Below are 12,583 nucleotides of genomic sequence, written 5' to 3' on the forward strand. Positions count from 1 at the left end.
TGTGGCAGTCTGCTTCTGTAAAGATTACAGCCTTGGAAACTCTATAGAGCAGTTCTACTCTGCCCTACAGGGCCACTATGAATTGGATCAAAGATATTCTCATGCATTTTCTCCCCACCACCACCCTTTAATGGTCTTAGCACTCTGTAGCTTCTGAATTGCTACCTACTTTACTCTGTTATATTCTAACATTGTTTCATGAAGGTTCACTTTTTAAAGGCTCTGGGAGTGAATCTGTATGGGCTGGCTCTGTCTGCTGAACGATATAGGTCAGGAAGAATCTTCACTGTGTGAGGGAGCTCATGAGCTGATATGCAGATAGGGAAGTTGGCCACAGTGGTATCTGGAGTTCTATGTCTGTCACAGGTTTCTAGGGCAGAGAACAAAACAGGGAGTTTAATACTCTCCCTTATCATACCAGATGGGCAGCTATGATGAAAATTCATACAGAAATTGACTGTGACATTGGTTGTTATCCCCACAATGTGTCAGCACTCTCCCCATTTCCACCTGTGTAGTTTTCCTACCCCGCCTCCTTGCATCTTTGCTTTTTGGCAAATGTTGCCTGTTTGCTCTTGTATAGCTGACTGTTCTAAGGAATACATTTCTCATGAGTGTTACATTGTTTATTTTATAGGACAGTCTATTATTTGGCTGAAAGGTGACTTCTGAGAATGGCTTCAGTTCCAGATTAAAAGAATCTCTTAGGGTGGTAGTCTCAGGGGTTCCCCCAGTGTCTGTCAGCCCAATAAGTCTGGTCTTTTTATGAGTTTGAGTTTTGTTCTACATTTTATCCCATTCTGACTAGGACCTTCTACTGCGTCCCTGGCCAAAGTGGTTGGTAGCAGTAGCCAGGCATCATCTTGTACTGACTGGTCTCAGGCCAGAGGAGGCTGAGGTTCATTTGGGTCCTTAGTCCTGTGGACTAACTGTTTGAGTCTTTAGTTTCCTTCAGCCTCTTTTGCTACAGATGGGAGGATGCAACTGCAAGCTTCTAAGACCCCAGACGTTACTCACCAAGCTAGGATGCAGAACATTGTTGTACATCATTGTTCTTTGTTAACTATTTTATGCAAATTGACCTAGATGTCCTTGAGACAATGGTCCAGAGACTTTAAACCCAGTAACTCAGTCCCATAAGATGTTTGGATATGTCTAGGAAGTTTCCTTAACTTTGTCCCCTATGTACTCTGTTTTATATATATATATATGAATATAGATGTAGCGCATAAAAATATGGATATATAAATGCCCAGAACTATACCAGAATATGTGTATATGTACACGTATATACTCCTACATACTCTCCCACACCTGTATAGCATACATATCCACCTATGTAATCACTCACAAATTTCTGTTTGTTATTACTGTTATTGCAGAATTGTGTATGTTTCAGCATTTACCATAGTGGTGCTTTATTCCTGTGAATCTCAGTGTCTTCATTTACCTTGGTCACACTCTACTGACTTCTCCATAGGTGTATAGCCTTTCCCTTCACCAGAATGAACACACATCTACTAGTGATTCTCCTTCCCTCACCTTCCCATCCCTGGTAACCGTCAAAGAATGTGGCTTTCTGTATGTAAACCTATTGCTGACTTTTTATAAAGGTGGTATCATGTCTTTGTCTCTCTGTGATTGACTTATTTCACTCAGCATAATTTCCCCAGATTTATCCATGTTATAAGATGTTTTGCAGACCAATAATTACTCTTTATTGTTTGGTTTTCTTTTTCAATCAGACTCTAACTCACTGACTAGGCAGATCCAGCTAGAGAGCTCTCTTACTTAGAAGAACAAATGAGATACAATTTCAACTAAAGCTCCAAAGCTCATGTCCCTATTTTCTTTATCAAAAGGCAATATCAAATCTGATAATGTAAATAAAATGTTCCCACGTGAACAAAACACTGAAATTTAACAAGGCTAACCTAGCCTAGTGCCTAAGGCACTTGACTGCTAACCAGAAGGCTGGAGGTTCAAACCCACCAGCCACTACTCGGAAGGAAGATGGGGCAATCTACTTCCGTAGTGATACTGCCTCGGAAACCCAAGGAGAGGTCGCTATGAGTCGGATGCGACTCGATGGCACATAACAACAAACTTAATTAGAAAGGTGAAATAGTACCTCATTTCAAACTGGCTTTAAGGAATTCATAGCTGTCAAGGTGACGTAATTCTGTATGAGAGAAGAAAGAGTTTTTTCAGAATACAGTTCAGAGTAACTCATCAAAGTATGTAGTGCAGAACAAGCACTGAACCTACAATGAAATTATGATAAACAATCTAACCATAATGGTTTGTTTTATATTATGAATTTCAACTTTGGGGCTATACATTTTCATTTCAAGATCCTACCATTCTGCCTGATCCTGTTTCAGAATGTATGCTTTTAAATTTGGTATGAAAACTGCCAAGAAATGTATTATTATGATATTCCTACTGCCATTATTAGTATACTCTTTATTAGAATTGTCTTGTGCTGGATTCTATACTCCTGAGGGTAGGATTATATCAGTATTATTCATTAGTGAGTCCCCAGTGTGAGAATACCACTTAGATCGTAGTTGGCATTAAATAAGTATTAAATTAATGAACAAGTTAGTAAGTAAACACACTTGAGGTATATAAGGAGAGAGACATTTATAAGTATTTGAAAATATTCAATAATTCCTTTAAAATATTCTTGTAGTGGCCATTTGTTTTCATTTATACACTCATTCAATGAATATGTATTGCGGACCCTTTATGCTAGGCTCTGAAGAGCTGTGATGGTGTAGTACCTAAGGTATTTGCTAATCAGAAGGTTGGTGGTTCAAACCCACCAGCACTCTGTGGAAGGAAGATGAAGCAATCTACTTCTGTAAAGATTTACTGCCTTGGAAACCAAATGAGGGTCACTGTGAGTTGGAATTGACTCAATGGCATTGACTCGATGGCAATTTTTTTTTTTTTTTTAAATACTAGGCTCTGGGCTACAATATAGAGATGAGTAACAAGACTTTACAAATCCCAACCCCCCTGAGCTCAGAAAGAGCTCTGGAAGTAATCAATTACAACACACTACAACATTATAGGAGCCCTGTTGGCACAGTGGTCAAAGTGCTCAGCTGCTAACCAAAAGGTCACCTGTTCAAGCCCATCAACCACTCCATGGGAGAAACGTGGCAATCTGCTTCCAAATTTGGAAACCCTAAGGGGCAGTTCTACTCTGTCCTATAGATTGCTATGAATCAAAACTGACTCAACAGCAGCAGTAAATGGTACAACACTACAACACTTATAACCATTCAGACAAATATTGTAGAAGCCTAGAAGATGAAGCGCAATTAGCTTTGCGTACAAGAGATGGCCACCACCTGCCTATCAGTTTGTTGTATTGTGGTAGCTTGCATGTTGCTGTGATCCTGGAAGTTTTGCCACTATGTCAAATACCAGCAAGGTCACTTATGGTGGGCAGGCTGCAGTAGAGCTTCCACACTACGGCCAAAGAGAAAGGCCTTATGATCTACTTCCAAAAATTAGCCAGTGAAAACCTTATGGATCACAACAGCACACTGCCCAACTCTTGCTCTGAACATGACATCAGGAAGGTGAAGTAGAAGGCCAGTAAGGGCGAGGGACTTCCTCATTGAGATGGACTGGTACAGTAACTCACCCATGGCCTCAAACATGCTGGTGACTGTAAGCATGTGACAGGACTGTGCAGTCTGCTGTACACAGGGTTGCCATGGGTCCAGATAACTCAAGGAGCTATATAGGAGAAATGGGGACAGCTTCACAGAGCATGTGACATTTGAGAGTGACCCTACGTGATTAGTAGGAGTCTCTTCGACAGAGGAAAAAGAGAAATCTAGATAGAGGACAAAGCACAAGAAAGGCCTGGAGTTTTGAGGGGAGACATGGGAGAGGGGGGAGCTGACACTTATGAACAGTGTGAATAGCAATGACCATCTTCCTACTACCTCAACTGGAGTTAAGATCACCTAATATTTATTACAAAAGTCTTGCTTTTAATTATATTACTACTTAATTATCATTATCTGCTTTATGATTATATATGTAAATAAAATGTTTAATCACTTATGTAGAGAATATATTTACCCCCTCTTTTGGGGGAGCTTTTTGACTACTCTGAGTTAAAATAGGAAAAAAAAAATGTTCACTTGTCAGGTGATATAAGACCAATTTCTACTAAATGTACCAGAATAATTTTTCTCTGCCTCCAGAACACTTAGTCTTCAGGCTATTCATTACTGTCTTTTTATAGTATTTTTATTTAATAAAACCTATTAAGACTACCATACAAATCTCTTTACTTATGCTTTTATCTTTTAACTGATCAATTTTTATATTGCTGACATCCCTTCTTCACCATTTGCTCATTTAAAAATTCATAGTATGTGAGATATGTCTCTGGAGAAAATGTCTATAAAATTTGTTACAGCTGGCAAATGTGTATGAGTCAGTGATAGCACATGACTAAATGCTTCACAGAAAATAAAATTTGTTTCTGTAGTAAGCAGAACTGTTTAAATGTTATTTATTTTTATGTTTCAAAGAAAATATATTGTGAAGTGCTGCATTGATTTAATACGCAACAATGTCTGTGTACACGCTGTAGAAGGAAAATTTATGAAACCTTTGCACAACTCCTTTAATTGAATTTTCCAAATCTCTCACCACACACAAATAATCAATATCTTCTGCAGAGAAAACCAGTCAGAATTATTACAGTCTTTCTTTTCAATTTTGTTGTCATCAGCACATACACAGCACCTGGATATTTGTAATGCCTGATAGCAAGTTATTTACACCTCCTTAATACATAATTAAGGTGAGTTCATATCTACAGTTCTAAAATTTTTACTGATTATTTAAAAGATAAAAACGATCATACTTCTAGTAAAGTTTAAAAATATTTAAATCATGGAAGAAATTATTTAAAAGGCTTTGGAAAGCAATAAGCCAGTTTGTTTTTTCTAAGTCCCAGACAAATCTCAAGTAAGCATCTTCAGTAGTCAAAATGTATCCCCCAACAGTGATGGATAGTGAAAAGCAAGAGCATTATTAACATTATTAATGGGAAAAGCATGATCCACATACGGCACACATTGACAGCTGAATCTTTACACAGAGCTAAGGACTACAGTTGCACATTAATGTATATTTGTGTCACCAAAATGAATAGCTCCATTTTTTAATCTCCAGGTAAACCACAATGCTAAAGCGTAAGGGGGGATTTTTGTTGTTTCTCCTAAAACTCATCATGTCTAAACTTCAAACCTCAGTGCTTTCAAAATTGAAGTATCTTTTTTAAAAAAAGGTATTGTTTAATGTTCAGATGTAATAGAAAAAATAGAAGGATAGTAGTCTTCTGGGAGTAAAATTATTTAGCTGATATGATGAATATTTTTTCAAGACTGAGTGGGGAAAAGAACAATTTATTTTTAAGTTTAAAAAATTCTTCAGTGGGTGGTTAGAATGAAAAGGCAGTATCAAACTATTTCATAGACTTAGAACAGAAGTTTAAGATGTGCCCTGTAGTCTAAGAATTTGGTATCTTTAAAATCCTATAACCAAGATGAACTTTACAATGTAAGAACACAGTAAGCTAGCTAAAGAAAACAGCAACATTATAGTTTGCACTTTTTGTTTAAGGCCAGAGCTAGGAATTCTGAAATATTTTCTATTACAAATAGCTGAAACAATCAACTTTTTTGAACAATGTAAAGTTCAGATAGTTACATTTTCACTTAAAATATGCATACTGCAACCTACACAGTTATTCTCAAAACAGATAAAATATGTTTTGGACTAAAGCTAAGTGTCTAGATTGCATATTTTGGCAACCATTCTACAATTTGCTTACATTCTTTCGAAAACATTTTGTTTACTGGAATTACTAGTCATAGACAAACAATAATGGTATTTTTTAATGTCTCTGGAAAAAATGAAAGAACTGAGCACTAAATAATGCCATCCATTGACTAAGGAATATTTGTATGAAGTTGTTTTAAGTAGAGGTTGGTTATGTAAAGTAAATAAATTTCATGCCTTGCCATGTGATGATAATGTGACATTCCATCTGTGTCACCCCAATGAATGGTTATATGTTTTAAATCTTCAGCATAACGAATTAAAAATAATTATGAAAATTCACATCCAAATCTTAATGATAAAAGAACCTTTCATTTTATACTTTGCCAGTAGTCATAAAGCCAATATTATTAAGGAAAGTGAAGTTAGGCTTACTTCCTAAATAACTGAAGACAGACAGACGCTTTCCTTTGTATTTAGTAGAGGAGATTATCTCTTTTTCATACACTCTATCAAGGCATTCCTTGATTTACAAGGTCCAGTATTTATGAAGGGAGCTCTGGTGGCATAGTGCCTAAAGCATTTGACTGCTAACCAGAAGGCTGGTGGTTCAAATCCATGAGCCACTCCTCGGAAGGAAGGTTGGGCAATCCTACTTCCGTAGTGATAACTGCCTCAAAAACCCAAGGAGGGGTCGCTATGAGTTGGGGCCGACTCGACGGCAAATAACAACAACAACATATATGTTTTAAATTTCCTTTCAATAACTTATATAAAGCCTTTAGAGTGTGTGTCAGATGTTTATTTACAACACTGGAGTGTTATTTTTACAGTTACACTCCTCTTCCTATAATAAAGATTGCAACTGATGTTAAACAAAGGAACTAGCAATGAAATGAAAAAATGAACAACAGAACTAAAAGACCCCTTTGAAGAGGTGATGACAGCATAAATACTGGAATTTTCCTGGTACTGTACAATTTGTAAGAATCTGAAAGATATCCTTTTGATAATTAAACAAGTAATTCATTTTCATTTTCATAATTACCAAAATGAGACAAATTCAACACATAATATAGGACTAATTTTTACATAATTTCTAATTACATAATTTCTAAAATTAAGAAGATCTCCAAAAACACTCTTAATTTAAATAATTCTGAATCGCAGCATAGTAAAAGAAAAGCACATAAACAAAAAAGCTGAAGGCTAGATACCAAAATAAGGAACATATAAAGCAAATTAGTTTGAGATGTCAGAAAAATTGGCAAACAACCTCTTTTGCTAAATATATGAACAAAAGGATGTAAAAGTTGTTAGGGAAAAAAAAATTACACATCATAGTTTTTACATGTGTTATATGTTTTTCTTTTTGGTCAACTGTACCCTTACATGTTGCTGTAAAAAGAATCAGCATAATATGCTTACAAAAATACTGGGGAGTGGGGAGGGTGCAGTTGAGAAAAACATAGTATGTGCCTTATTTGCATAAAAATATGGTGGTGGTGGTGGTGGTGGTGGTGTTATGTGCCAGCTAGCGACCCCTCCTTGGGTTTCCCATAGGATGGCTACGAGTTGGAATCAATTTGGCGGCAGTGGGTTTTATGGAGAGTCAAATATTGTGTATTTTATTTATTTGTTGTTGTTGTTGTTATGTGCCGTCAAGTCAGCCCCGACTCACAGTGACCCCACCTTCGGTTTCCGAGGCAGTATCACTCCGGAAGTAGATTGCCCCATCTTCCTTCCGAGGCGTGGCTGGTGGGTTTGAACCGCCAGCCTTCTGGTTAGCAGTCAAGTAACTTAGCCACTGTGCTACCAGAGCTCCCATAAAAATATGGTATGTAGCTCAAATTCAAATTACAAAGAAAGTTTCAATCTGTTTTTCAGGTAACATTAATTTCAAAAATTAGTTTAAAAAGCTAATGAAGATTTTAATACCTCAAGTAATATAAAGAGCTAATGTAGCTCTTGCTGAGAAATAGAAATTCAAGATAGCTAATAAAATATATAATATATACACTATGAATTATATAAGTATATATTTTATCTCTTTTCACTTAAATACAACAAATAATCAACACTTATTTGAAATTTTAAAACATAATTTAGTGATATAATCTCCTCTATGCATGAAACAATTTAAGTCCTCCATATCTGGTAATGGGCAAATCAGTTTTAATGCCTACAACAGTACAAAATTGTTTTATGGTTGATCATGCATGAATACACAAAGAACTAATGTATAATGAGTAAATGGGAAAAAGAGAACAAAATTATCCTCTAGAAAAAAAAAATGTTTAAAAACTGTGTAGTTTTAATGTCTTAATAAATGTTTCCAAACAAACCAAACTCACGGCCATCAAGTCTTTCCAACTCATAGCAACTCCTGTTGGGTTTCCAAGGCTGTAAATCTTTACAGAGCAGACTGCCTCATTTTTCTTCCGTGGAGTGGCTGGTGGATTTGAACCACCAATCTTTGGTTAACAGCCAAAATGCCTTAACCACTGTACCACCAAAACTCCTAATAAATGTTTGGGGAGTGAAATAATACTTTTAGAATTGTTTTATATTAATTATTAGCAGTGGCAATTAACTTATTTGTTTTACAGTTTTTCCCTTTCTCATTTCTCCAGACTGTTGCCAAAAGCCAAATACGTGTAGCTTAATTCTAACTGCGTTGTTGATAGCATGGTGCCTTCGAGTAGGTTCTGACTCATGATGCTAATTGCTGTTGTTCATTGCTATCGAGTAGGTTCTGACTTAGGTACAACAGAATGACACACTGCTCACTCCTGCGTCCTCCTCACAATCACTGTCATGCTTGAGCCCATCATTATTGTCCCTCCTCCAGCACACTGGTTAAAAAATACTTCTAATTAGTTCTAGGAAATTATAGTTTTAAAAAATATTGGCATAGAATATATAAAAGAAATATTTCAATAATCATTCCAGTTTCCCATATGATCCTCTAAGATTTGTCAAGTTAGACGTTTAAAACTACTGAAACCCAGTTACACATTCTAATCAAGTTACAGTAGGAAGAGAAGAGATTCCAAGCCTTTTCTAAGAAAGGGCACCTTTCAGATTCTTAAATTCTTGAGCTCACAGGGGACGTCAGCTGCTCAACTGAATGGCTCAAGCAGTCCACTGTGGAGAAAAAGTCTTGCCACGGCAGCTGCCCTACCATGACCTGGTTGGTCTTTGTAACTGACTACCTGGGAACCCCAGCACTTTCTACTTCAAACTCATTACTGGTTTGTTAAAGGTTCTAAATGCACTACGTCACCAGAGCTCCAAATCCAGTCTCACATACTAGATCATTTGAACCAGTTTCAGTTATGACTCATGCTTGAATTTGAATGGCTTTAGGAAGCATCTACATGGAACAGTGAAAATACTTAGTTTTCTAGGTCAGACAGCCTTTAGTTAGAATCCCTGCTCTGTCAGTTAATGAGCAGTGTTACTTAACATTTTTTTCTGTGTATCCTTGTCTGATAAAAACTATCTTGCAGGGTTGCCCTAAAGATCTACTGATCCTAGTATTGTGAACATAATTACTGGTACTCAATAAATGAGAATACCAATAATCAACTAAAATACGGCTACCCATTTCAAGACCTAATTTGATTTGCAGAGACTGTTAAATGGCATCCCTACCAATATTATTAAAATGATCACTCTTAAGTTGGTCTAAAGGTTTAGTATTTTACAGTCCATGATTATTTTGCTTACTGAAGTATACAGATACTCAGATATATGTCCTGTGGGAACTTAAAAATGAAAATGAGAACATATAAATCTGTCATTTGGATGTGAAAAGGAAATCTTCTGAATGGACACAAGACTCCTTTTATGACAAAAAACTGAAATAAAAAGTAAGTAAAATTATGAAAGATAATCTGATATACATAATTAGGAGAGATTAATGTTTACAAATATAGGAAACAAAAAATTGTCAGTTTGGTTTCCCATACTGTGAAATGCTCTGAAGCATAAGAGTTCACATTAGGTCAAATGTTATTACTGTTCCTCCTCTAGCACACTGGTTATAAAATAATTTTTTTAATTCTTCATGTAGCCTCCTAACCCTTAGAAACAGTGGTATAATAAGGCAATGTTGCTACAATTTGTATTCTCAAAAAAGAGAACTTAAAAAGATGAAATTTAAATTGTCAACTGAATGTTGTATATTAAGGGACATTAAATAAACACACTCATCAGGGAAGTTGGTCTCATCAGACTTGCTCTTCTAAATTGCAATATATGGTTTTTCAAATGAGACTCATGGTCTTTCAAAAGAACACACTAAGCAGGAATCATGATGATTAGTTTTAAATGATAACATGAAAAAAGGATCTCTTTAAGTAATAAATTAAAAGACAACTCTTTACCTTTGCTAGGAAGTCTTGCACTTCTCTTCTCAAATAGTTTTTGTTTTGTTACTTTTGTCACTAAAAGAAAAAGAAATCCTATGTTAAAAAATTAAGATGGCATATGAATAATTGCTCATTACTTGGGAGAAACAACTTCATGAGAAAAAATAAAGTAATATGTATAAGCTATCAAGTAAAATATACAGTATTTTATGTTTGATTTTAAAAATGAGCACTAAATAAAAAAAGTCTACTACCAGTTGTCACATTCTTTCCCTTCCTATTCAAGAAGTGTCCCCAAAATAATACATTCTAGTAAAAGATAAATACGTGACTTATTTAAGTGAAGCAGTATTATTTCTATCACATGTCCAGGACTGACATATATAAAGAAGTCTATCATTTAAAGTTGGGAAAAATTATTAGGTTTGTTTTTAAAACTACTATTAAAAACTCACAAATTCTTCTTACTTAGCTCTTTGGTTTTCTGCATTTCTCTTTTTAAGAAACATGATGAACAGGAGATACCAATGAGGCTTTCAAGTTCTTTTCTGCCTTGCAAAGCCTGAAAGAAAGTCATCTGAAATAAGTACTCTACAATGATAAAATCAATGACAAGTATCTTTACAGTAAATTGTTTTCTTCATTTGAAAAACTTAAATTCTGTGCTGGAAATGTAACTTTGCTGGTAGGTCAACTAAGGAGCTCTGGTGGCACAGTGGTTAAAGCATTAGGCTGCTAACCAAAAGATCAGTGGTTCTAACCCACCAGCTGCTCCTTGGGAGAAAGATGAGGCAGTCTGCTTCCATAAAGAATTACGGTCCTAGGTATGCTGGTCCAATAGAGCCTGTGGAACCACTGAGACTATGTCCCCTAGCTGCCCTTCAGGTCTGGAATTGAACCCACACCTGTGGTTTCCAGCCAAACAAAGTACAGGCATGTGAGTTAAACATTTACCTCAAGTAAACACAATGCCTTGGAGAGAACAATCATGGGAGAAGGAAGGGCTGCTTATGCACAGGGAGACAGCTCAGGGCGCAGGAGAGTATGGAGGGATGGACACTGGGAAGAGGTAACTATGGGGAGGAAGTGGGAGGGGAGCTGTTGCATTGTGGTAAACTGTGGTCAATGACATGCGACAAAGTATATGTGAACTGCTGTATGGAAAGTGAATTTGCTCTGTAAATCTTCACCCAAATCACAATAAAAAAGAAAAAAAAGAATTACGGTCCTGGAGACCCAAAGGGACAATTATTTATACTCTGTACTATATAGGGTGTCGATGAGTTGGAATCAACTCCATGGCTATTACAATTTATTACTATTACAAGCCCCGAAGTGCTTAAGTAAAAGTAATTTACTATGAACTAAAATGACAACATAATCTACAAATTTACTTTTAAATGTGAAAAGGCCATATAATGCCAACATACTATGGTTAAGTAATATTAATACAAGAAAAAAAATTCCCATGAAAAGTAATTTAAACTTAGTCCCTGAAAAAACTTTCCTGGACTAGATTCTCATTTTTGGGGCTTCTTTCCTATGATTAGTTTCCAAAGAATGTATGATATAGTTAGAAGTATAAAGCTATATGAAAAAGGGGGAGAAAAAAACAGACCTGTATACTACTTAAATTTTGCATTATTTCCATGATTTTTTCTGATGATTTCTCAACTTTAGATAATAACATCATGAATCTGTAAAGGAAGAAAATATAATATTTAGCAAGAATAGTACCTAAGGCAGAAAGCTGGTGGTTCAAACCTACCAGCCACTCCTCGGAAGGAAGGTTGGGCAATCTACTTCCCGTAATGATACCGCCTGGGAAACCCAAGGGAGGAGGGGTTGCTGTGAGTCGGACCCAACTCCATGGCAGTGAGTTTTTTTTTTTTTTTTTAAAGCATGTTGAGTCATTTTTAGGACTTGAATTATTTTTAAAGGATTTTAGCTTCAGTTGTGCAGTCTTTTTTCTTCGTTTTTCAAAGAAGTAAAAGATGTAAATGTGCCTCCTTTATTCGTTCATTCCTTTACAGACACAATATATATTATTAACTATCCCTTCTTTTGGAATTTCACTTTCATTTCCATTGAGTACTGGTTGAGAAGGCATAGTTGGCTAGCTCCTTTCTCCACAATGACACTTTGAGAACACTAACCCACCACCTTTCCCTTCATTTACTTTGGTCAGTGTTAATAAAAAAAACAAGTTTTATAGCTGTCTTGTTGTTCTGTGCCGTTGAGTCGGACCCGACTCAGTGTAAAAAAAGAAAGATACAAAAGCGTGCTTTAACCTATACAACTATGAGACCAGAAGAACTAGATGGTGCCCAGCTACCACTGCCATCCACTTGGAAGGGATGTAGGAGATCCTGCATAAAGAGGAA

The 12,583-nt window shown here is 36.1% G+C and overlaps 1 protein-coding gene across 1 annotated transcript in view; it reads right to left on the reverse strand.

Moving 5' to 3' along the window:
- Positions 1–206: 206 nt before the first annotated feature.
- LOC103213315 (integrin subunit beta 3 binding protein) overlaps positions 207–12,583 on the reverse strand; it is an 88,759-nt gene continuing 76,382 nt past the window's right edge. The window contains exons 6-10 of the mRNA XM_042783339.1: positions 11,818–11,896; positions 10,668–10,761; positions 10,215–10,274; positions 2,144–2,182; positions 207–370 (exon numbers count right to left, since the gene is read on the reverse strand). Of these exons, the coding sequence (XP_042639273.1) occupies positions 207–370; positions 2,144–2,182; positions 10,215–10,274; positions 10,668–10,761; positions 11,818–11,896 (436 nt within the window). The remainder of the gene's footprint in view (positions 371–2,143; positions 2,183–10,214; positions 10,275–10,667; positions 10,762–11,817; positions 11,897–12,583) is intronic.

Source organism: Orycteropus afer, unplaced genomic scaffold (assembly GCF_000298275.1).
Source record: "Orycteropus afer afer isolate SDZICR_OR568_19922 unplaced genomic scaffold, OryAfe1.0 scaffold00016, whole genome shotgun sequence".
Taxonomy (NCBI): domain Eukaryota; kingdom Metazoa; phylum Chordata; class Mammalia; order Tubulidentata; family Orycteropodidae; genus Orycteropus; species Orycteropus afer.